The 24,560-nt window shown below is 45.5% G+C and overlaps 2 protein-coding genes across 4 annotated transcripts in view; one reads left to right on the forward strand and one right to left on the reverse strand.

Annotated features, from left to right (window-relative positions):
* Positions 1–1,712: 1,712 nt before the first annotated feature.
* On the reverse strand, positions 1,713–7,695 carry LOC134758701 (uncharacterized). The gene is made up of 3 exons (XM_063707310.1): positions 7,588–7,695; positions 4,720–4,849; positions 1,713–3,057 (listed from the first exon to the last, which is right to left on the reverse strand). The coding sequence occupies exons 1-3, from the start codon at positions 7,693–7,695 to the stop codon at positions 2,375–2,377; spliced, it is 921 nt and encodes a 306-aa protein (XP_063563380.1). The 3' UTR covers positions 1,713–2,374.
* The window catches only part of E2F3 (E2F transcription factor 3), a 91,627-nt gene continuing 70,116 nt past the window's right edge, over positions 3,050–24,560 (forward strand). For 2 of the 3 annotated variants that reach the window (XM_055391280.2, XM_055391281.2), the window contains exon 1: positions 3,050–3,520. In XM_055391280.2, coding sequence (XP_055247255.1) covers positions 3,128–3,520 — 393 coding nt within the window. In that variant the 5' untranslated portion in view covers positions 3,050–3,127. Of the gene's footprint in view, positions 3,521–4,155; positions 4,728–24,560 lie in introns of those variants that run through there. The other variant, XM_019030195.3, reaches the window with a different exon arrangement.

Consider the following 24,560-nt stretch of genomic DNA (forward strand, 5'->3'; position numbering starts at 1 on the left):
TCTTGAACTCCTGACCTCAGGTGATCCGCCCGCCTTGGCTTCCTAAAGTGCTGGGATTACAAGCGTGAGCCACCATGTCCAGCCTAATATTTGTATTTTCAGTAGAGATGGGGTTACACCATGTTTGCCAGGCTGGTCTCAAACTCCTGGCCTCAGTTGATCTGCCCTCCTTGGCCTCCCAAAGTGCTGGGATTACAGGCGTGAGCCACCACCCCTAGCTATATAGCTAGTAAATGGCAGAGCCAGAATTTAAACCCAGATCACTCTGACTCCAAAGCTCATTCTTTCTGCTAAAACATGCTACCTCTTCCACAAATTAATAGCCTACCTTGGATTTTAGCATCTTATCTTCCACTATCTTCTCTCTTTGAACTCTTCTCTCCACCTACTCATCCTAGAGTTCACTAGACGTAAAATGTCAAAATATCTGTTTCTCTACCAAATACCCTATATTAAAAAAACTTGGGTAAGGTAGAATGATAAATATCTCAAAGCTTTCTAAAGCAGAATTGCAGGTGTGGGTCTAGAGTGTGAACACTTGCTTTCTTGTGGCTGTGTCGTATTTATCTTACTGCAATCACTTGTGGGGAGCTCAAGCCGGGATTCTATGCACAGCCCCAGTCCCAGGCTGGTCTCTAATCATAAGGCGCAGGTCTATAATTACTGTGTATGTTGCACCACTCCTCCCTCACAACCCCCACTACTGCCACCAAATGCAAGCTGCCAGTGATGCTCTGCAGATGGTAATATCCAAGTAGTGACAGTACTAGTTTCCTCCATAGGTATATCCATAGAGGAAAGCAACACTGATGGAACAAGAGCAGGGAAGCTGCTGGTATATTACACTTCTAGCTCACGCCCTTTGAGTACCACTTAATCTGCCCTAAAGATAGTGTCACTTCTGGCTGGGCGCGGTGGCTCATGCCTGTAATCCCAGCACTTTGGGAGGCCAAGGGAGGCGGATCTCCTAGGGTCAGGAGTTCAAGACCAGCCTGGCCAACATGATGAAACCCTGTCTCTACTAAAAATACAAAAATTAGCTGGGCATGGTGGCATGTACCTGTAGTCCCAGCTACTCAGGAAGCTGAGGCAGAAGAATCGCTTGAACCCAGGAGGCAGAGGTTGCAGTGAGCTGAGATCGTGCCATGGCACTCCAGCCTGGGCAACAACAGCGAGACTCTGTCTCAAAAAATAAAGATAGTGTCACTTCTACCAGTGTCGACAAATGTTTAGGGCTATGGATCCTCAACTAGCCTGAATGCAAGACTAAAATATTCCTGAGCCTGGTGCAAGGTTTAATGGAACTTTTAACTCATCTGTTTCAGAAAAGGTAACAAGGCTAAAATATTAAGGAGTCCTAGCCTGATCTGACACATCTTGTCAGGTGTTTCACAGCACTCTGAGTAAGAGTTTTGGGAAATTAATAATAGTAACAAAAATCCTGTGAAAGGGCTCAAGGTGTTGCAATCCTCATCACCTATGAGCACCAATTCTGCAGCTGTTTTGCACATAACTATAAATTATGATCTAGTCTCTACATACATAACTTCCCCCACATTCCTGCAGGGGTCTCTTTTCCTGCTCAATCTCAGGAGCAAGCTTTAATTTTAAGACCCATGAATACTTGAACAAATTCAGGAGTCAGTTTGACACATCATTTTATATTTTTCTGATGACAATTTCTAGTTTACTTTTTTAAAAAAAGACACTATTTTAAAAATACTTTGGGATAGGTTTGAGTCGTTGTGTTTGCTTCCAGTCAGAGAACTTCCTACAAAACTGAAGATATAAAGTGCTGATGCCCGGGCGTGCCTGCGTTCGTTGGGGGCACGACGTCATCGTGGGAAGCGTGTACTTTTTCGGATTACTGCTTGGCGGATTAGAAACCCGCAGATCAGTTCTAGGTTAGCCCTGATTAACTGCCCTGGGTGTTTCTGGGCCAGAGGGAATGTCTGCTGGATTCAAACCAATATTCGTTGTAAGACAAAAGAGTTAATTTGTACTTTACCCCTATCCAGGCTAATAATGAAGGTACCGGGAATGATCTGGAATGTTAACTGGTGCCCGCAATCGCGTCTGCTGAACCTTCTGCCCCCACGATTCTGTCTGCCCACATGCTTCTGTCTATCAGCCCCGGCCTCGGGATCAGCTCTCGCCGCGTCATTGGTTGGATTTCAGGAAGGGAGAAGCCCACGATTTAAAGGGCTCCTTTTGCACCTGCCAGACATCGTCCGCATGGTCCAACTTGCCTTTGGCACGTATCTGGAAGAATCTCCTGCGCTGTTCGTTTATTGCACTGACTGGTCAAAGGAAAGAGTGTTCCCTTAGTCACCTTGACAATTTCCAAAAGCGAAACTTGCGCTCTAGACTAGATCTACACTGAGTCTGCGGGGCGCGGAGTCCCTGCCCAGGTCAGTAGCGCCGGCCCGGCGGGCGGGCGGGGACAGGGGCGGAGCCTAGGCCAGGCGTGGTCTTCCGTGGGAGAGAAGTCTTTGCCCCACCCCCTAAAAAACTGCTCTTCTGCCAGCCAATCAAGGAGGCCTATGCAAATAGGGTCCCTGTCGCCCCGGTAACCATGAAGCACGGCAGCCAATGGAAACCAGCAAGTCGCGGCCCTGCTCCATGATTGGGACTGAAGTAAGGAGGTAGAGGCCCAATGGGCTGTGGGAACGGTCCTCGGCGGGTTGAGGGGCGGGGATATGCAAATATGGTTTGAAAAGCCGGCGGGAAATCCGAGTTTCGCGGGAGGACCTTGGCGCGTAAACCGTATCCCTTCATTCATTGTCAGCAGCAGCTTCCTGGAGCCATTTTTCAGCTGCCGGCCGCAGCACCCGGGCTGCCGCCGCCGCCTCGCAATCCGTTGCATCGGCCGCCCCCGACGCCTCCATCCCCGCTTGGGGCCCGATATCCGTGCGGCCGGGACCCTCCTCTCTCCAGAGCCCCGATTATTTTTGGCCCCCGGGGCCTGTGCGGTGCGGAAAAATAAAAAGAAAAGAGAGAGAGGGGGCTCGGAAGCGCCGGGCGGGGAGGAGAGAAGGAGAGACTTGGAAACTCCGACTGCAAATAATAAAGAAATTGAAAACAATACATTAATATACCATAACACTAAAAAGAGCAGGAGCGAGAGATGAGAAAGGGGATCCAGCCCGCTCTGGAGCAGTACCTGGTGACCGCCGGGGGTGGGGAGGGGGCGGCTGTCGTCGCCGCCGCCGCTGCAGCCTCCATGGACAAAAGGGCACTGCTAGCCAGCCCCGGCTTCGCCGCCGCCGCCGCCGCTGCCGCCGCCCCGGGCGCGTACATCCAGATCCTCACCACGAACACTTCCACCACCTCCTGTTCCTCCTCCCTCCAAAGCGGCACCGTAGCCGCCGGCCCCCTCCTCCCCAGTGCCCCCGGCGCGGAGCAGACCGCCGGCAGCCTCCTCTACACCACGCCGCACGGACCCTCCAGCAGAGCCGGGCTGCTGCAGCAGCCACCAGCGCTGGGACGCGGCGGCAGCGGCGGCGGCGGCGGCCCTCCGGTAATACCCTCCCTCCCCACCGTCCCCAGCCCCGGCGGGAGGTGGGCTCGCACCGCGCGGGGTCGTGGGCGCGCTGCGGGCCGCTCGGGGAGAGCACTGGGCCGAGCATCGTGGGCCTCGGGGGCTGCCCCTCCAACGAGGGTTCATTGTTAGACCTGAGTGCTCTTCCCGGCGCCAGGAGGGTCGGGGGGCTCGGCCAGGCGCGCGGGGCGGCGGGGATTGCCTTGGCGCGAACCACATCAAACACTCCAAAACTTTTCGCGGCCCCCCCTTCTTTTCCTGCACTTTTCCCTACCCCCACTCTCCCTTCCCCTCCAACTCGAAGCTTCCTCTTTCTCGGGCGTAGGAAGGGGTCACGCCCCGGATGGAGAAGGGGGTGGGGGAGGGAGTAGTGAACTGGGGTGTGGGGGGCTCTGAGGGGTTGAAACCGGGGGACTGTTGGGGTGCTAGCCCCCAGTCGGCCTTGGAGGCTCGTTGGCGGCCGGGGGTCCCTGCGGCGTGCTCGGAGCGCAGGGGATCGGCGGGGCTGCGCTTGACACATTTTAGGATCTGTAACTCCCGGCAACAAAGGGGCTGGGGGAGGTGGAGGGGAGTCGGGCGTGGGGGAGGTGGGGCTGGAAGCCGGGTGCGGACTGGGGCGTGGGCTGTCTGGGGTGAGGGGCTCGCGGGCTGGCGCTCTGGCCTGGGCGCATCCTGGCAGTGGCAGCGGCGGCGCCCGCGTGGCCCGAGCGCCCAGGCCTTCCTCGCCGGGCCCCGGGCCTGCCCTTGACCCGCCTCTCCCCTTGCCCCTTCCTTCCCCGCCCTGTCCCCCTCTCCGCCCCCCGGCGACGGAGGGCGGGGGCAGCCGGGTTCCCGTCCCGCCGCCTGGGTCTGTCCCTCTCTCCGGGACCCGCCGGTGACGTTTCGCACACGTGCGCGCAGGACGCGCCTGTGACTGGGGAGGAGGCGGCGGCGGGAGGGGGCGCTGGAGGGGGAGAGGGGGGCACCCACTTCCTCCTGCTCGCCGGCTCCCTGGCCTGGGACGGTCCCGGCGCCCTCGCACCCGCCCCCGGCACCGCCACCCTCCCTCTCCTCTCCCCACCCCCCCACCGGCGCCCGCCCTCGCCCTGCGCCGCCGGTCTGTTCGGCCCTCCGGGCCCCCTCTCCAGCCGGCCCCCCACCTCCCCCCGGAGCCAGGCTGGTTTCGGAAATGCCCTTACAGCAGCAGGTTAGTGACCGGGACGGCTCGGGGGCCGCCGACGCCGCGGGGGCACCGGATTCTGTTGGGGGCTGAAGCGGTGAGGGTAGGCGGTTGAGCGGGGTTTTGGAGTGGGAACGGGGGGTTGGGTGCTCGAGGGAAATGAGTAAGCAAGAAAAATCTAACTAAGTAAATGCCCCGGCCTCCGGTTCTAGGAACCTCGGGGCGGGAGTGTCTGCCCCAGGGGGTGGGTATGGTGTTTACGTGGATTTTTTTTCTAGGGGGCGGATGGATGGGCGATAGAAAACCGGAGGGGGCTTTTCGCCAATGGCCGAGTTGAGCTCTGTTTTCTGTCTTCCTTCCCTTGTGCTGGAGGGGGAGGGAGGCGGGTCAGAGGGTAGGGTGTCTGTAGGATTCCCAGGCCACCCGCCACCCCCTCCCTTTGTCCCTGTAATTTATAAAGCGCCTTTGAGAGATGATTTAGGTCAGTATGCGGCTTCTCTTTTTGTTGGTACTAGAAAGAAGTGTGGCCCGGAGGTCTCCCCTTTCTCCTTTTCTCTGCTTCATTCCCTTCCTCCATGCCTCCGGGTCTTCACCCTCGTGGTGAGGCTTGGCCTCCACGGGGCTAGAACCGAACCAGACTCAGTTAGATCCATGGTAGCCTGATTATACCAGGCGTGGACCTCACCTTGTCTCAGCTCCAAATGGGTTTAATTTTTGGAGAATCAAGATCTTGCGGGAGTCTTTAAGAAAGTCAGCACATAGGCAGCACTTTGGGAAATGGGATGGGTTTGGGAATAATGAGGCGTTTTTTATTTCTTTCCTATTCCCAATTTCTCCCCGGGTTCGGTCTTAACTGCTTTCCAGCCCCAGAGATACTTGCTGGGCATGTGTGATGTAGTCTTAGTCAAAGAAGCTCATCGTTTTTTAGTGACTAGGGTCTGCCAGCAGGGGGGAAACGGAGCACAGTACCTGCTTACACATAACAGTATCCGGTGTGCTGGGTTTTCAGTCGCAAGAATATTCCATGCTTTTATTAGCTTCAGATACTCTTACTGACTTGACCTAAGCATGTTTGGACATATTTTAAGCATATTTGACCCCCTGCACAGTTCTGTTACTATTTCATAAACCTAACCTTAAACAACCAGCTATTGACATACTTCTTGGATTAGATTCACAGATTTGCAGGGGGTAGTTTTGATAATGGGAAATTATGAGAGCTTCAAGTTGCTTTTTAAAAAATTTTAACAGTGTTTGTTGGGCCAGGTCCCTAAGACTATCTTTCAAGCCAGGTTTATTATATCTAGTTCATTGTATTTAAGTATTTAAAGTATACTAAATTACCCTCACCATCTTCCAAGTTATTTCAAAACTTTATTCTCCTTGACATGAAATTATTATTCCAGGAATAATAATATCCTTTTGAGTTTATGTGCACACAAAAGGTTTTTCATTACAGGAATATAAATGTTACTCATATACATATTCAGAAGCATTTTTTATATGATTGCAATGTATGCTGAATCATTGGTTATCTGCATTTTTTTTTTTTTTTTGAGACGGAGTCTCATTCTGTCGCCCAGGCTGGAGTGCAATGGCACGATCTCGGCTCACTGCAACCTCCGCCTCCCGAGTTCAAGCATTCTCCTGCCTCAGCCTCCTGAGTAGCTGGGATTACAGGCGTGAGCCACCACGCCTGGCCGGTTATCTACACTTTTAAGAGCTATTTCTTCTGGCCGGGCGCTGTGGCTCATGCCTGTAATCCCGGTACTTTGGGAAGCCGAGGGGGGCGGATCACGCGGTCAAGAGATCCAGACCATCCTGGCCAACATGGTGAAACCCCGTCTCTACTAAAAATACAAAAATTAGCTGGGTGTGGTGGTGCGCGCCTGTAATCCCAGCTACTCAGGAGGCTGAGGCAGGAAAATCGCTTGACCCTGGGAAGCGGAGGTTGCGGTGAGCTGAGATCCCGCCACTGCACTCCAGCCTGGCGGCAGAGCGAGATTCCGTCTCAAAAAAGGAGCTGTTTCTTCTGGGAGGGTGTAGGAAATTTATCTAGTCAATGCATACAAAGTCCTAAGCACTGAATATAAAGTTTGATTTATTGTTTTTCTTATCGAAATTATATTAGACTTCCATGTAAGTCTTCGAATTTTGAATTTTGTTGATATTCTTTCCCTAAGCAGGAAAGACAGGATGGGCGAAAGCTAAGTGATTGGCTGAACAAAGACCACCTAAACACTCTGTGTCCAAGAAGAGGTTGAAAAGTCTTCAGGGGGCCAGAGTTGCAGACCTATCTGGTTCTGATCCCAAGTTCTGTCTCAAGAATATCTAAGGACTTAACCAGAAGCAACTTCTTCACCTTTTTTTCAATGGGGGTAAAAATATGAGTACTACCTTACCAGCTGTAAAGCATCTATTATTTACAAATTGTATGTTCATTGGCAAATAACTTAATCTCTCAACTCAGTTTCTTCCTCTGTAACATAGGGACAAAAACAGTGTCACCTTTAAGGTTCTTTTGAAGAGTTAAATATGATAATGCATGTGAACTATTTAGCACAGTGCCTGGCAAAAAGTAGACACCCAGTACAATTCATATTTATTATACAAATGTTAATTTTTTTCTGACTTAGTGAAATAGTGTAAGGCCAGGTGCACATTGTCCCTTTGTTTACATATATGAAGAGAACCGTTAAAAGTCTTTAAGTGATCTGTAATTAATTATTTATGCCCAATTAATTTGGGCTTTTAAATATATAAAACATGGCCATCCTAGGGGTAAAATAGGGACATTTCAGTAAGACACGCCTATATAGAGATAGTGGTGTTGAACTGCCAAGCATATGCCTTGAATTGTGACAAGTTAAGGCAACATCGTCCTCACTTTTTTGCCTGAGTTCCACTCCGTCCATGATTCCACAGACCTGCCAACTTTTGGGTGCAGTTTATGCTTAGCGGCTTTTGTTAGACCTGAACTCTCAATCTTCACCATGTCAGAGACATGCATTAGATAAATTCCATCTTAGTTGGTGAACCGTTGGAAATGTAAGAACTCCAGAGAAACCATAGTCAGAAGTGCTACTCAATGGAGCAGACAAGGCTTCATCATTTTCTGCTGCTGCTTCTAAAAAGAAGCTGAAATTATTTTATTCTAGAAAATTTGGGATTTAATAATGTAAGAGACTATGTCCTGTCACAGTCATAGCAACCTACTGATTCTACTTTGGGAAAGAGCCCTCAATGCTTGAAATTTTCATCTAAGAATGGAGGAACCATAGGTGCTATTTCAGCAGGGTCTCTTTTCCTGTACAATTATAAAAAGAAAAGTGCCGGGTTCCTGTGGTTCTATACTCAATAATCTTGCTTCTGCTGAGATATATGGTTGATGCCAAGTTTAAGCTGGGAGACAATTTTTAGTCACTACATACCCCAAAATGGAAGTTTTAATATAATGCAGTGCCCAGACTTGGGCAGTACAAGTAGCTCCACTATAATCAGTACCAAGGGCGCCACTCTAATCATCCTCTGAAACAAAGCACCCTTAAATATGGCACTGTGAGCTGAAGAACTCCACCTTGCGAACAGGAAAGGATTTTTTGTTTTTCTATAAATCGCCACCTTGTGTATTACTTGGAAGAGTGGATTCTGAGATTAATGTTATACTGTGTAAAGCTAACTTGAAAACAGAAAATAATACTCTAAGCCTAGACGTGCATAAATAACATTACCTGGAGATTGAAAGACGGGGTGAAAGCTTTTATTGTGGTTTCTCAGAAATATATAAAGCAGTAGTTTTCCTTTAACTCTTCTGTCTTTAATGCCATCTGCAAAGATATATCATCCATACCTTTAACCTCTTTCCTAGGGATTTGGACGCATTTGGCGAATAGCTTCAAGTACTCATAGTTAATTTTCTGGCTGGTTTTCCTAACTTAACCTGATTTTACAAATACTCCATTTGTAGGACCAGTTTACATCTACTTTCCCAAGCTAGCCAACTTCAATTCCCTTCTAATCATCTACTTCCTACTAACAACTTTAACTAGGATGAGTGAAAATCAGTTGCCTATGCTCACCAGATCCCTGATAGATTCCCATGAAGCCACCTGAAAGGTGGTAAAAGCAAGGTAAAAGGTGGTGAAAGCAAGGTAAAGAAGGTAGATTTCACAATTTTGTTTTTTAAAAAGGGGAATCTTCCCTGAATTCTTTGAGGTACTAAGTACGTGGTTTAATGCGTATTTTCATTCTTGTTAGCAGTTTACAAATAATGTTTCAGAGACTGTATTCACGATTGCTAAAAAGCATTTTTTCTACTAATCATTGTTCATGGGACTTAACAATGGAAGATAACTGGGAAAGCAGTAAATATAGGAAACCACTAATAGTGTCTCCTTCTTCCTACCCTGACCCTCTCTTTGGCTTCAGAAAGTGACGAGGAAAATGTATCCTTCACAAAGAAAAGTTATACCACAGAAGGTACTAAAAAGCAACAACTGCCTTTGGGGACAGGAAACTTACAGAGTGGGGATTATTATAGAGGGATAACATACCGAGTTTCTATTTCAATAAGAGGGAAATTGGTTTATATTCTGTTCACACTTGTTTCAAACCCTCTCCTCTAAAAGCAATGTGTTTTTGGAATTCAAGGAATGTACGTTCTTTCCCCAACCTTAACTGGGGGTCAGTCTTATGGCCACCATATTTGTCTACAATATAACTTTTAAAAAATATAATTTTTGCCCTCAAATACTCTCCTATCCAATGCTATGTGACTTTGAAGGAGAAGTGATGAAGGCCACTGGTTGCCAGATTGTATCACAAAGCCAGATGCACTTTGCTTTGATGAAGAATCTGAGTGATGCAGGCCCCCACTTAGCTTTGTAAACTAAGGCAGGGGTTTATGTTAGCTCGAGGTAGAAAGCAGTGAGAATTGGCAGCTGATGGAATAGAAAGGGGACAAAAAGAATAAAAAATAATTGACTTTAGTCTGCTTTCCATTACCATAGCCCAACTCTCTGGGGCCATTTGTGTGGTCTAGACAACATTCTTAGAACTTGACAGTCCCTGAGAACGATATTCTAGGTTGGCATGGGCAATAGTTGGCATTTACACTGGTCTTGGAATCATAACATTTGAGAAGTGTAAAGCACAAGAGTCCTCATCTGTCCAATCCCCTTCATGTTGCAGGTGAGGAAATTCAGGCCCAGTGCTGTTAAATTACTTGCCCAAGGTCACAGGTCTTTGCTAGTGGCAAAGCCAAAACCGAAACTGGAGACTCTTGAATTCTTAGAAGCCTCATTCACCAAGAGAAGGTTAACTGTGTCTCATGAACCCTATATGGGAAAATTGGGGTGTGTAGGACACATTTTAGATTTCCTTCAGGAGTGGTTACCTTTTTTAAAAATGTGCACATAAAGAAGTGTCCTTTAAACAGTTGGCTGTGGGGGTAATGACTTATTCCCAAAGATACAAAATAAGCAAGGCTACTTTGGATGTTAAATGAAAGGGAATTATTTTAAAAAGGAAAGAATGACTCTTCAAAACATGATAGTAATATTTTTAAAGATTTATTTGATATTCGCAAATTTGTCTTCTGTGGTCATATCAATTCTGTTGCTCAAAAAGTGACACATGCTTCATAGAGAATAGAATCTAAAAGGATTTTTGAGACTTTCTTGGGGAGAAGGACACAGAGTGCCCCTCTGGTAGTAACGGAGTTTTGTCCTGGGCCACCCACATCCTGAGTGACTGTCATGCTTTCAGAGGTCCCCAGCCCTTGCCCAGCAACATTGAACAAGGTGTTCTTCCTCTGTGGTTAGCTCCAAGATTTCTGGTTTAGCAAAGTGGCTAATCAGTTAACTCTTTAAGAGGGAATTGTCATTCCTTTAGCCAAAGCTAATTTCCTTAAAATGCCTTCTTTTCCTTTTTGGAACTGAGAAAGCTTAAAAATAGAATTGCTTCAAGCCCTGAGGCCTGAAAGTGAAACATAATCTAACGTGGCTGTAGTGCACTGACTCGTTAGGGGCAGTGATATATGGCTTATCTGTAATCCACAAACCAGAAAGGTGCCCAGTGTAGATACAGTCTAACAGCCAGTGAGCATTAAGTACCAACTGATGAGAGTAGTAATCAGTGAAGCTGATTTCCTCTGGAAAGTTTTTTGGCAAGTAGAGTTTGTCTTAGAGAGTGGAGGATTTGAATGCCTCTTGACTTTCTGCTAAGGAGAGCTTCTGTCTGCTCTAGTTTTTATGATCCTGAAGGGTGGTAGCTCTGGACTCTGAGAATGATGGGCTGTGAACTCAGGGTCTGTATATTTCGTTCCACTCTGCTCTTCCCCATTTCTGATGCTTTGGGGCTCTATTTCTGATACATAACCAGAGCAGCATCCCTGAGGCCCACACTATCTCCTGTGTGCCTTTCTGCATCTGGCAGTCCCTTGGAGAGAAGGAGGCTCGTGTGTTTATAACCTGCACCCTGTCCTAAAAGGCATAGTGAGGGGCAGCTGAGTGTAAGGTCAGGCCACTTAGCCTGGAGCCAGAGTGCCTGTGTTCTTCCTCTGGCTCTGCTCACTAGCCCTGTGACTTTGGGCAAGAAACTTGGCCTCTATGTTTTCATTTCCTCATCTGTAAATTGGGAGCAATGATAGTACCTACCTTATGGGGTTAGGAAGTTGCAATGAGTTCTTATTTGTAAAGTGCTTAGACCAGTGTCTGGCACGTGGGAAGGATTATATGTTAAGTAGAAACATGGTATAATTGCCCTTCCTTCCACAGGCATCTCATGGGCTGTCCTTTTGTGATCTATTTTCTTGGTTTGTTTTTGTTTTGAGACCAAGTCTTGTTCCGCTGCCCAGACTGAAATGCAATGGTGCAATCTTGGCTCACCGCAACCTCTGCCTCCTGGGTTCAGCCGATTCTCCTGCCTCAGCCTCCCCCGTAACTGGGATTACAGGTGTGGGCCACCACGCCCAGCTAATTTTTTTTTGTATTTTTAGTAGAGATGGGGTTTCACCATGTTGGTCAGGCTGGTCTCGAACTCCTGACCTCAGGTGATCTGCTCGCCTCGGCCTCACAAAGTGCTGGGATTATAGGCGTGAGCCACTGTTCCTGGCCTGATCTATTTTCTTAACTAGCCCTTAGTGTTCATTTCGCCCCATTGCACCTCTCTAAAAATGGTGATGATGGGAAGGAGAAGTAAACCGTGGAATGGCTCTCGCCTAATGCAGTCTTTAGGGTCTAGGGTCTTTGTATTTCTTTATAAGCTGCCCATTGACTTGGGAAAAAGAACTGAAGAATAAGCTTCTTGTAGTAGTGCTATCAGTAGTGATAGTGTCATGAATAAAACCTTTATTTCTGTGATTAAATGTGTTAATAAAGTGGCACTACTAGCATGAATGATACTATTAACATAATTTCAATCCTATACAGTAAACCATGGCTTAAGACTGAATGGCAAGAATCAGGGTGTCTGAGCTGCTGGGCCTTGCCAGACTCGGAGCCCCTGCCAGTGTGTGTATATCGAGGCAGGGCGGGGGGTTGTCTTGCTCTCCAGAGGCAATGGAACCTGCCTCTGGGCCTCCCTTTTCCCTTCTCATCTCCTCACCCCTCCTTTTTTATGTTAGATCTATTCCTACCCCTTCCCCTTCGCCTTGCCCTCTGCCTGGCTCTTAGAAGGAAGCAGACTTGCCACCTTCAGTGGCTGCTTCCCGGACTTACCAAATTAATTACCACCTTTTCCTGGCATCAAGGGATGGTGAAATCTTGCCTTTTCAGTCTTGCTTCCCATTCCTCTGCACTCGGCTGCTGCGACAGTATGGTGCTGCAGGCACCGCAGGTTTCCCTCTGGTGTGTTTGCTCGTAGCTTCTCCCTCTCCACCTTACTCCTTTTGTTGCCCTCCTCCCACTGGCCCATTGAGGCCCACATCAAGGGAAGGCGTAGGCACAGCCTCCCCCAGTTTCCCAGGGGCTTGGGCCTCTCCCTTCCCTTGGGTTACTGCTTCTTTCCTGTAGCACCTCATGGTCTGCCTCGTAGCCTAATCTTGCATGTTCATGACTTACTCCTCCTCCAAACCTGTAAGCTCCAAGAAATCGGTCTGGCTTGCTTTTTCATCATGTGGTCCCTGCAGTGCCCACTACACTATAGGCTCAGCTACCTGAGAAGAGGCATTTTCATTAGACACCTTCCATGTGCTTGGCACCCCATTAGTCCTATTGGGGATACAAAAGAAGTATGAGGTGTGATCCGCCCACTCTTGAGTTTACAGTCTGTTGAGGAGACAAGCTTTAAACACAAGTTGATCTGCAAGCAAGACTAAACAGGCGGTAGGGAGAAAACAAGACTCATCTAGTCCTCAGTTGTGTGGTGTCGACAGAAAGTGCCAGAGGAACAGGTGAGAGTCACCAGACTCCAGTTGGGCCGTGAGATGGGGAGGCCACGGCTGCCATGGTTGTCAATCTTGGAGCACATTAGGGCACACATTTGAATCTCCCAGGGCGCTTTTTAAAAATACTGATACCTAGGCCCCACCCAGACTAATCAGAATGTCTAGGGGTGAGATTAAGACATGGATTTTTTTTTTTTTTAATGTGCTCAGTTGGAACCACTGGGCTTGGTGGAAAGGGAAGATTGGGGAGGCCCTTCCTGGCAGGGAGACATAAGTCAAAGGCAGGCAGGCAGAAAGATTGGCGTCAGGAGGCAGCATCTGGACTAGAGTCGTCAGTATGGGGAGATAACAGGACTGAAGGTTGGATGTGTTGGCAAAACTGATCTAGAATTGGAGTTGCCTTTCTGCAAGGGCTGGGCAGGGAGTAGATTGGGGGTGGGAGGTTTGAGTGGTGTGGGGATTGTTCACGAATAAAGAAGAAACGTACTATCAAAAGGGGGCCTTGGGACCTGGTCACAGGCAGTGGCTGCCAGAGGGGATGGCAGGCCTTGTGTTTTGCCAGGTCTTCGACCTTCTCAAAATGCCAGAAATCTACCAGTTTTAAAATGTTGGCTGAATTTAAAAGGAAGTTGCGCAGGCCAAACAAAATAGGTCTCTAGGCCAGATTTGGCTTAAGGGCTGCCACTCAGCAGTCTCTGGTCTATGGGGTAATAATAGCTAATGTTCATCGAGTGCCCGCGTGTATCGAGGGCACTAAACTAAGTGCTTTACTCGCATTGGCACATTATCCACATAACAACCTATGAAGTGGGTATTATTGTCATCCTTGTTCTACGCAGGGAAACAGCCGGCCGGGGGTTAATGGCCTGGCTCTGGGCCCCATTAATAAGTGGGGCAACTGAAATTAAACCCAAGGAGCCTGGCTCCATAGTCTCAGCTTATTCCTAGTATTTATCCTCTGTGGTCTCTGGCATTGTATTAAGTAGTAAAAACCCAAGATACCTGTCAAAAAGAAAGAATCCAGTGTTTTTCAAGTTTACCTGATTGCCTGTAGCACTTGTTTCAGATTCAGATTCCCAGGCTCCATCCCTATCTTCTGTCAGAGAAGCCCTCAGATCTTCTGATGAAACATTCTGGAAGCACTGCTAGTTGAGCACAGGGAAGAGTTACTGATACTAGATTGTCCAGGTGAAGGCAGGAGCCTTCTGCCACATCCATTCACATAATGCTTATCTCAGCTCTTCCTCGTTTGGAAAGACCCCAGGGCCCCAAGCCTCATACCTGCTCTTGTGGTTCCAAAACTTGTGGACTCCCAGGTTGTATAGCCCAGGCAAACCATACAAAGATGGGTCTCCCAAAACTTAAAAGACGTGAAACAAGAAGTGGTTTCTTGGATTCTCAAGCGGTTGAGAATCCGAGCTCAGGAGGTCAAAGTGGGCTCGGTGGCTACACGCCAGGCACCAGCACCAGCTGGGTACCCTTGAGTGGTTTTTCTGCCTTAACAGTAGGGAGGCTTTTCATTCTGTCTGGTCTGGACCTGCCTGAAGCACAGGTAACCAAGTGGACAGAGCGAGAAATGTGAATATGAGGACCAGAGCACACCATTTAGAGTACGGGCGCTATTGAGTTGATGAGTCCGGAAGCAGGATGGCAACAATGATGGTGTGAAAAGGCAGGTGGAAGTGAAGGGCAGATTAAGGGAGAAAAGAAATACAAGACCTTTGACTCCCAAATATTTAACTCCAGGGGCTGGAAGAATGGGTGAGGCCAAGCTTCTCCTCTGTCTGGGGTGTGCACTGTGTGGAAGGCATGATTAGTCAGAATGGATGGGGTGGTTGTGAGTGACTCCGTGGGCCATCCCGTTTTCTGAGGGGCTAAGGCTGAGCACCGGAAATGGGACTTTGGCATAGAGGTTATAGTGGAAGTCTTGATGAACAATAGCAGGCCAAGACCTGGTCTCCCTAGCTTACAGATAAAAGAAATTTAACATGGTGCCACAAAAACCTTTCATCATTTTCACTTCTTCCTCTGTAATATGAAAACGAGACAAATTCATCAGGTTGATTTTTGGGGATCGATGCTGTCAGGGCTCGCAGAGACGAGCCATCAGATGTTATTTATTACATGCTTTAGCCCGTCTCCTAGCTGCTGTGAGAAAGCCCACAGTTTGCAACCTCACAAAGCAAAGAGCCAGCTGGAAAGTACTGTGCATCCAGAAAGGTCACATAGTCATGTCCTGAACCAAGATAGCTCTTCTTGCCATGATTTCCTACGCTCTCTGATTTTTCTGATTAAAAAAAAAAAAAATCTTGAATTTATTTTCTTAAGCTCTAGCATTCTAAAGTTTAAACATATGAGCCTTTGAATACTCCTGTCTAGGAAAGAGCCATGTAAATTCTAAGTATCTCTATAATTGACTTTTAATATGTTACTTGTGTTTAAACCCAATTTGCAACACCCCTTTTGTTGGCTAATTTTGTCGCTATGTTGGGTAGCAGAACTTGTGACGATCACACTAATAACATAAAGTTTCCCACCTTTCTTGTTGCTGTTTTCCTTGTTAGCATCTCAGACATCCCAATTCTGGGAATAGTCTCTAGGAGGCAAGGTTTTCAGCTTTGGAAATGCATGCGTGACACAGTGGTGTGGTGTGGAAGGCGTGTGGACTTGAAGATCCGGCTCCAGAAACACGCTCTGCCAATTACCGTGTGTGACCTTTTATAAATTACATCCATGAGCTGTAGTTACCTAAAATAGTGATCCTCTCTCCTTCACTGGCTGGTAGGATTAAATGAGATAGTGTTTAAAGGAAATGTACTTTGTGTTCCTTAGTTGCCTCCCCCCGCCACTCCCCGTGGTAGGAACTCTTGAGTACTCGTCAAATCTGAACTCTCGGCATTTTTACCTCCTTCAGGGAAAACTAATGGACAGGCTCTTACTGAACACCCGCTTTTGTGCAGAATGCACTTCCTGATACTCTGGGAGTTTCAGAGGCTACTAAGATGTCCTTCTGGCCCTCAAGGAGTTCATCTGGGGAGAGGGAGACCACACATTTTCTTCAATAACTAAGAAAAGAAAGGGCAATGAAGACCATAAGGAAATAACAGTGAAGTTTCTTAGGCATCCAAACTTGATGGAGGGGACAAAGGAGGCCTTAGGAAGTTTTAAACTAGAACAGGACTTCAGCGCTCTTAACATTTTGGTCAGATACTTCTTCATGGTGATACTTTGTGGGCAGTTAACAGTGGTGGAGGGCTGTCCTGTGCATTGTAGCAAGTTTAGCAGGATCCCTGGCCTCCGCCCACTTAGAGGCCATTAGCACCCCTAGTTAACAACAATCGAAATTATCTTCACACGTCAAATGTCCCCGGGAAGCAAAATCACCCCCAGCTGAGAACCACCGAACTAGACCTTGAAGAAAGGGTAGAAGAGGATATCATGTTTGCCTCTGCTATATATAGTACATATTTAAATCTTAAAATATGATATACATTTTAAAAGCAACGGATTTCTCATAGCTGGATTAACTTTGGAATGCCTAACCACCCCATGGCACCCCAGAACTGGGATCCACTGCCCCTACTCTTGGTAGTGCTCTGTGCCGGCCACCTAAGCCCTGTCTTTTTTATGATGAGGCATGATATTAATTGGCTGCTGGAAGCCTCTCTAACTTGCAGAAGAAAGGATCAAAGTCTGCAGTTCAGGGAAGGAAGTTTTGCATTTATCATTGACCCAACTGGGTAATTTAAGAGCGACTTTCTGCTCAGGATCAACTTCTCAGTGTGGTTTTTAATCCCACTTCATAGTTAGATGATTTGGTCACATCACTTTCCCTCCAAACCCTGTTTCCTCGTCTGTTAAATGAGGAAAATCATGGTTCTTACCTCACAGAGTTACTCTAAGGATTGAATGCAATAATGCCTGTAAAGTGCTGGCTCCATCCCTGGCCATGTGCTAAACACTCTGACATTTGTTGTCTTCGTCATGTATATCGTTATTGTGGTTGTCATTAAGTTGGGCTTCCGTTTCAGGACAGTTCAACAGTAAGCAGCCATTCCCTTTGTTGCTGGTGCTTCTGCAGCTACTTTCCTTGCTCACCTATACCCACGCTGGCCCCAGTTTCAGCCACAGGGCCAGCTGACTCATTTATTTAGCAGATATGTGTTAAGCACCTAGCATATGCCAGCCACCATTCTAGGTACCAGGAATACAGCAGTGTCAGAACAGACAAAATTCCCTGCCTCTGTGTGGTTTGTGTCATAGTTGATGAAGATTTTGCCACATCATAAATACCCTGGTCTTATCTTTGATGGATTCTTTTTATTTTATTTTTTTAATGGTTCTAAGTATGTGGTGCTGGACCAGCAGCATTACTTGGGAACTTGTTAGAAATGAAAGTTTTCAGGTTGTACTCCAGACCCACTGTCAGAAACTCAGGAAGTGGAAGTGGGGGTGAGCAGCACTGGTGTATGGCTTAACAAGTCCCCAACGTCATTCCAATGCACCAAGTTTGTGTGTGAGTCAGTGTTTGGGAAAAGAAAGGAGTAGGGGGAAACCCAGGCCATAACTGGGCTGCAGTGTTATATGGTGACATCAAATAAGGTGTTGCTCATATCATGAGATTCTAATAACATCAGAGTTTACAAAGAATAGTCTTAGGTACACCGAGACAGTTAAAACTAGCAGTACCCTTTGATCTCTTTCCTGGGCCTGGCCACCCCTCCTTTAAATGGGAGGGCTTTGGGAGGCCTCCTAAGTCACCACAGCACACAGGACTCAGTAACAGAAATTCTTAGCCTTCCCTAGGCTTTTCCTTGCCTAATATACAAGGAAGTTGCTTTCCCCACTTTTCTCCAGACTTTTGGCATGTTTGACAATTATTTTTTCTTCTTTTAATTCCTTCAGTTTTTATTGGCTTCTTACCTGGCATCATTAAAAAATTTTTATAGCTGCAATCAAATTGCCAACTGGATGGACAAGGCTTATCTGAAAATGAAATGGTAGCTCTCCTTTGTATGTCTGGTAATTTGGGTATTTAAAGATACAGTGAAAAGTAAATGAAATGAGAGACCATGGGAAAGTGTCCAGTGTGGAGCTGGGCACAGGGTGACCAGCGTTTGATAAATGCTGGTACAGTCTTCCCCCTATCCCAACTCATTATAAAAACCAATAAAGGCATTAAATAGACACTGCGGTTCTTTGTGTGAAAAGCTTTGGATTACATACAGTCTGAATGAGTGAATACCATAATGTAAATTATAACCAAAATAATAGAATCCAAAATCTTAAGTAATAACTTTGAATAAAAATAAGTGTTTTAAAAGTTAGTAACTTTTTAAAAAATAAGTGTAATTAAATAAACTTTTAAATTTAAAAAGATGTTACTTGATTTTTATTTCCTGATAATGGATTTAAAAAAAAAAAAAAAAGCCCAGATCAGACTGGCAGAAATACTTTTATTTCTGCACTAGCCCAAAGCCTGGATATGCTTATAAGGCATATAACCTGTCCATTTAACAGCTGTCATTTAATTCACAAACACTAATTAATTACAGCCATGTTAAAAGGGGTGTTTGGGACGGTTTGGTAGTTCCTTTTGAAGAAAACCTGTGTCTTGAAAATGCATATGAAAGATTACCAGGTTCTGTTATATATAGTCCAGGTTCGTCTTGGTGGTTCTATTCTAAAAATATCTCTCTGACCATCGGTGGGCATTTCCTCTCTCTTTCTGTCTACCTACAGCCAAAACAAGTTCTGGTTACAGTGACAGTTTTAAGTTTGCCATTTGTGGTTGGTTCTATTATAGAGGCTGGGGGAGGAAGGCAAGCAGTCCTCACTTCTTGCTTCCTGCCTTGCTCTAGAGTGTAAGGATCAGCTTCTCTAATCCCTTGACTTTCAGTTCACTGCTCTATGTAGTCAGGGTAGACAAGGGGCGGCCCTCAAACAACAGCCACCTCTGGAGGTCTAGCGTGACTAAACCACTGTCTTCTTTTCCAAATCCAGCACTGGGGACCGAGGTGTGGGCCTCCCGTCTGACTTGTGGAGTGAAAGAAATGGGAATAGAGCAGCGCTGTCCATATAGTCGAGTTTCGTAAATATTTGTCAGATGGAACTAGAGATGCATTATCACATTCGACAGTAACAAGTGACAAGTGTTGAGCTCTTTTAAGTCTTGCTTTTTATTTCTTATAATATGCAAATAACTGTTAAAATGTCCAGCCAGTTGGCTGTCTGTTTTAGCTAAGGTAGGTCTCTTGCAATTTTTGCACCCTAGGGAGATCTCAATAGGAGTAGGTCTAGCCCTAAACTGTGCAGGATTAGGAATTCTGATTTACTGATCTGGAGGGCGACTTTGTGTTAATCAGAGTTCTAAAGGCGGACAAACTAGACTGTGAACTTAACACTTACCCTGAGAAGTATAACTGCCAAGTGGACAGTTGCAGAAATTGGTTATTGCCTGTGTTCTCGATCAGAAGGTTATTAGCTGTGTCAGAGTAAAGGCATTGAATGATCCCATTAGTATCTTCCAGCTGTGGTCTCCTCTCTAGAGCGTACCTGCAGGGGAGGGAGTACTGCTGGCCACTTATGGAGCATATGGACACTGTCATTCACCCACCCAGGTGTCCAGTTCCATGACTCTGGTGTGAAACACTGAATTTGTTTGTTACCTTTTTTTTTTTTGTAAGAAAATACTTGTTTTTAGTACCTGCTTATTATTTTTTAAAAATAAAAAATATATAAGGAAGTGGAGTGAAAATGAAAATACTTTCTTCATTCCCTCTTAATCTTGCTTCCTTCCCAGAGATAACCACAATCACAGCTTGGCCTTTCCTTTTTATAATCATTTGCAAATCTATATTTTATTTATATAAAAGTAAAAATGATTCAGAAATACAAAAGTGCACATCGTGGCTTGCCCTTTTGCTTAGTATTTCCAGAGACGTAATTCCCTATCTGTATATATTGATGCTCATTATTCTTTGTAATAGCTGCGCTGCCACTCATTATATAGATATGCCAGAATGTGTTTAGTTATTCCCATTTGATGGTCATTTCTGTCATTTTTCATTTTAACTGTTGCTATTATGAACAGTGCTGCATTGGATATCTATGTACGTACGTTTTTGTGCTTGTGTGTATTTCTGTAGGCTGCATTTCTAAGCGTTGAATTTTTATATCACAGGGCATGTATATTAAAATGCTGATAGATTAGATAGGTCCAAATTACCCTCCAAAAAGGCTGAACAAATTTATATTCCCACCACAAGTGTAGAGAGTTGCCTGTTTTCTCATACTTTTTCCAACACTAGGTAACATTAGTCTTTTTGCAGTTGCTGCTCATGCTAGATAGTACCTCCTTTTATTTGTTTATTTATTTATTTACTTACTTACTTACTTACTTACTTACTTATTTTGAGATGGAGTCTTGCTCTGTTGCCCAGGCTGGAGTGCAGTGGCATGATCTGGGCTCACTGCAACCTCCACTTCCCAGGTGTTCAAGCAATTCTCCTGCCTCAGCCTCCCCAGTAGCTGGACTACAGGCGCACGCCACCATGCCTGGCTACTTTTTTTGTATTTTAGTAGAGTTGGGGTTTCACCGTGTTGCCCAGGCTGGTCTCAAACTCTTGAGCTCAGTCAATCTGCCTGCCTCAGCCTCCCAAAGTGCTGGGATTACAGGCGCAAACTACTGTGCCCAGCCAATTTTTATTTATTTATCGAGACAGAGTCTCATTCTGTCGCCCAGGCTGGAGTGCAGTGGTGCAGTCTTGGCTCTCTGCGACCTCTGCTTTCCGGGCTCAAGTGATTCTCCGTCCTCAGCCTACTGAGTAGCTGGGACTAGTGGCGCATGCCATCACACCCAGCTACTTTTTGTATTTTTTGTAGAGATGAGGTTTTACCATGTTGCCCAGGCTGCCTCCTTATTTTACTTGTATGTTTTTTAAATTATTGCTGCTGCTACCACCACCACCGCTACTATTACTGCTACTGACTAATGTTTATTGAATGTTTTTATGTGTCAGGGATAGTTTTAAGCACGTTATATGAAATCACTAATTTAAACCTTAACATCTCTATAAAGTGGGTGTGATTATTGTCCACATTTTACAGATGATGAAAAAGACGAATTAGTAAATTTAAGTATCTGCCCTAATTTGCATTTCTGTGAGTAGCCTCTTTGAATTCTTTATCATTTTTGTGCCCAAGGCTATTTATAGTTTTCTTACTGAATTATTGGAACTTTTAATGAACTATAGATAATGGGCTTTCTCTGGTGTGTGTGTGTGTGTGTGTGTGTGTGTGTGTGTGTGTGTGTGTATAGTAAATACAGGCATACCTCCGAGATATTGCAGGTCTGATTCCAGAGCACAGCAATAAAGCAAATGTCACAATAAAGCAAGTCATATGGAGTTTTTGGTTTCCCAGTGCATATAAAGTTTACACTATACTGTAGTCCATTCAGTGGGCAACAGCATTATATCAAAAACCAACGTACATATCTTAACTTAAAAATACTATATTGCTACAAAATGCCAACAATCCCCTGAGCCTTCAGCAAGTCATCTTTTTGCTGGTGGAGGGTTTTGCCTTCACATTGAAGACTGTTGCTGTTTAGGGAAGAAGTCATTGAATGCTGGGGCAGCTGTGGCAATTTCTTCACATAAGAAAAAATCAAGTTTTCCACATTGATTGACTCTTCCTTTCATAAAAGATTTCTCTGTAGTATGTGATACTATTTGATAGCATTTTTCCCACACTAGACCTTCTTTCAAAATCGGAGTAATCCTTCCCAAACTGTCCTGCTGCTTTATCAACTAAATTTATGCAGTATCCCAAATCCTTTGTTGTCATTTCAACATTGTTCACAGTCATCTTCCATCTCAAGAAATCGCTTTATTTGCTTATCCGTAAGAAGCAACTCCTCATCTATTCAAGTTTGAACATGAGATTGTAGCAGTTCAATCACCTATTAACGCTCCATTTTCATTCTAGTTCTCTTGCTGCTTCCACCACATCGCCAGTTTCTCCACTAAGTCTTGAACCCCTGTCATCCATGAGGGTTGGGATCAACTTCTTCCGAACTTCTGTTAGTATTGATATTTTGGCTTCCTCCCATTAACGATGAGTGTTGATATTGGCATCTAGAATGGAGACTCCTTTCCAGAAAGTTTGTAATTTACTTTATCCAGATCCTTCGGAGGAATCACTATTTATGGCAGCTATAACCTTACAAAATGTACTTCTTAAATAGTAAGACTAGAAATTCAAAATTACTCCTTGATTTATGGGCTGCAGAATGGATGTTGTGTTACCAGCCATGAAAACATTAATCTCCTTGTACATCTCCATCAGAGTTTTTGCGTGACCAGGTCTATTGTCAATGAGTAGTAATATTGTGAAAGGAATCTTTTTTTCTGAGCAGTAGTTATCAACAATGGGCTTAAAATAGTCAGTAAACCATGCTGTAAACAGATGTGCTGTCATTCAAGCTTTATTACTTCACTGATAGATCACAGAGTAGATTTAACATAGTTCTTTTTTCTGACCTGGGCTGGTTCACCCCTCCTTAGGCAACCTGGTGGTCCCCCACTCCCAGGAGGTCACCATATTGATGCCAAACTTAGCGCGGACACCCGATCGGCATAGCGCACTACAGCCCAGAACTCCTGGGCTCAAGCGATCCTTCCACCTCAGCCTCCTGAGTAGCTGGGACTACAGGCATGTGCCACCGCACTGGGCGATCTAGCATAGTTCTTAAGGGCCCTAGGGTTTTTGAAATGGTAAACAATCATTGGCTTCAACTTAATGTCACCAATTGCATTAGCCCCTAACCAAAGAGTCAGCTTGTCTTTTGATGCTTTGAAGCCAGATATTGACTTCTCCTCTCTAGCTATGCAAGTACTAGGTGGTATCATCTTCCAATAGAAAGCTGTTTCATCTACATTGAAGATCTGTTGTTTAGGGTAGCCACTTTCATGAGTGATCTTAGCTAGATCTTCTGAATAACTTGCTGCTGCTTCTATGTCAGCACTTGCTGCTTCGCTTTGCTCTTTTATGATATGGAGAAGGCTTCTTTCCTTAAAGGTCGTGAACGAACTTCTGCTACCTTCCAACCTCTGCAGCTTCCTCACCTGTCAGCCTTCAAAAGAGCTGATGAGATTTAGGGCCTTGCTCTGGATTAGGCTTTGGCTTAAGGGAATGTTGTGGCTGGTTTGATCTTCTATCCAGACCACTCAGACTTTCTCCATATCAGTAATAAGGCTGTTTTGTTCTCGTGTCATTTGTGTGTTCATGGAGTAGCATGTTTAATGTCCTTCAAGAACTTTCCCTTCACATTCACAACCTGGCTAACTATTTGGCACAAGTGGCCTAGTTTTTTGCCTATTTCAGGTTTTGACGTACATTTCCTCACCAAGCTTAATAATTTCTAGCTTTTGATTTAGAGGGAGGGATGTGTGAGTCTTCCTTTCAGCAGAACACTTAAGAGACCATTGTGGGATTACTAATTAGCCTAATTTCAGTATTCTTGTTTCTTAAGGAATAGGGAGGCCCGAGAAGAGGGTAAGAGACAGGGTACAGCTGGAAGGTGGAGGATTCAGAACACGCACAACAGCTATCGATTAAGTTTGCCATTGTATATTGTTTAGTTACTAAACATTATTTAGTGACATTAGTAATTGCAATAGTGACATCAAAGATCATTGATCACGGATCACCACAACAGATATAATAGTAATGAAAAAGTTTGAAATATTATGAGAATTACCAAAATTTGACAGAGATATGTAGTAAGCACTGTTGGAAAAATGGTGCTGATAGACTAGCTTGATGCAGGGTTGTCACAAACCTTCAATTTGTAAAACACTGCAGTATCCGTGGAGCACAATGAAATGTGGTATCCCTGTATTGTTTTGCCCAAGCCTATTATGTTTCTTTTGATTTTTCTATGATGTATTTCTTTCTACATACGTTTATTTAGTTTTTATAATGTCATGTGTCACTTAACGATGGGGATATAGTCTGAGAAATGTGTCATTAGGAAATTTCATCATTTTGCAGACATCATAGAGAGTACTTACACAGACCTCATGGTATAGCCTACTATACCCCAAGGTTCTATGGTCTAGCCTATTGCTCCTAGGCTACAAACCTGTACTGTATGTTACTGGGCTGAATACTGTAGGCAACCTAAACACAGTGGTATGTATCCAAACATAGCAACAGTACAACAAAAATACAGTCTTATAATCTTTTGGGACCACTGGAATATATACAGTCTGCTGTCGACTGAAAACATCATTGTTTGGCAGATGACTACATGTGACATTACAGTGCTTTTTTTTTGAGACCAAGTCTTGCTCTTGTCGCCCAGGTTGGAGTGCAATGGCACGATCTTGGCTCACTGCAACCTCTGCCTCCTGGGTTCAACCGATTCTCCTGCCTCAGCCTCCCAAGTAACTGGGATTACAGGCGCC

This window comes from Gorilla gorilla, chromosome 5 (assembly GCF_029281585.2).
Source record: "Gorilla gorilla gorilla isolate KB3781 chromosome 5, NHGRI_mGorGor1-v2.1_pri, whole genome shotgun sequence".
NCBI lineage: Eukaryota > Metazoa > Chordata > Mammalia > Primates > Hominidae > Gorilla > Gorilla gorilla.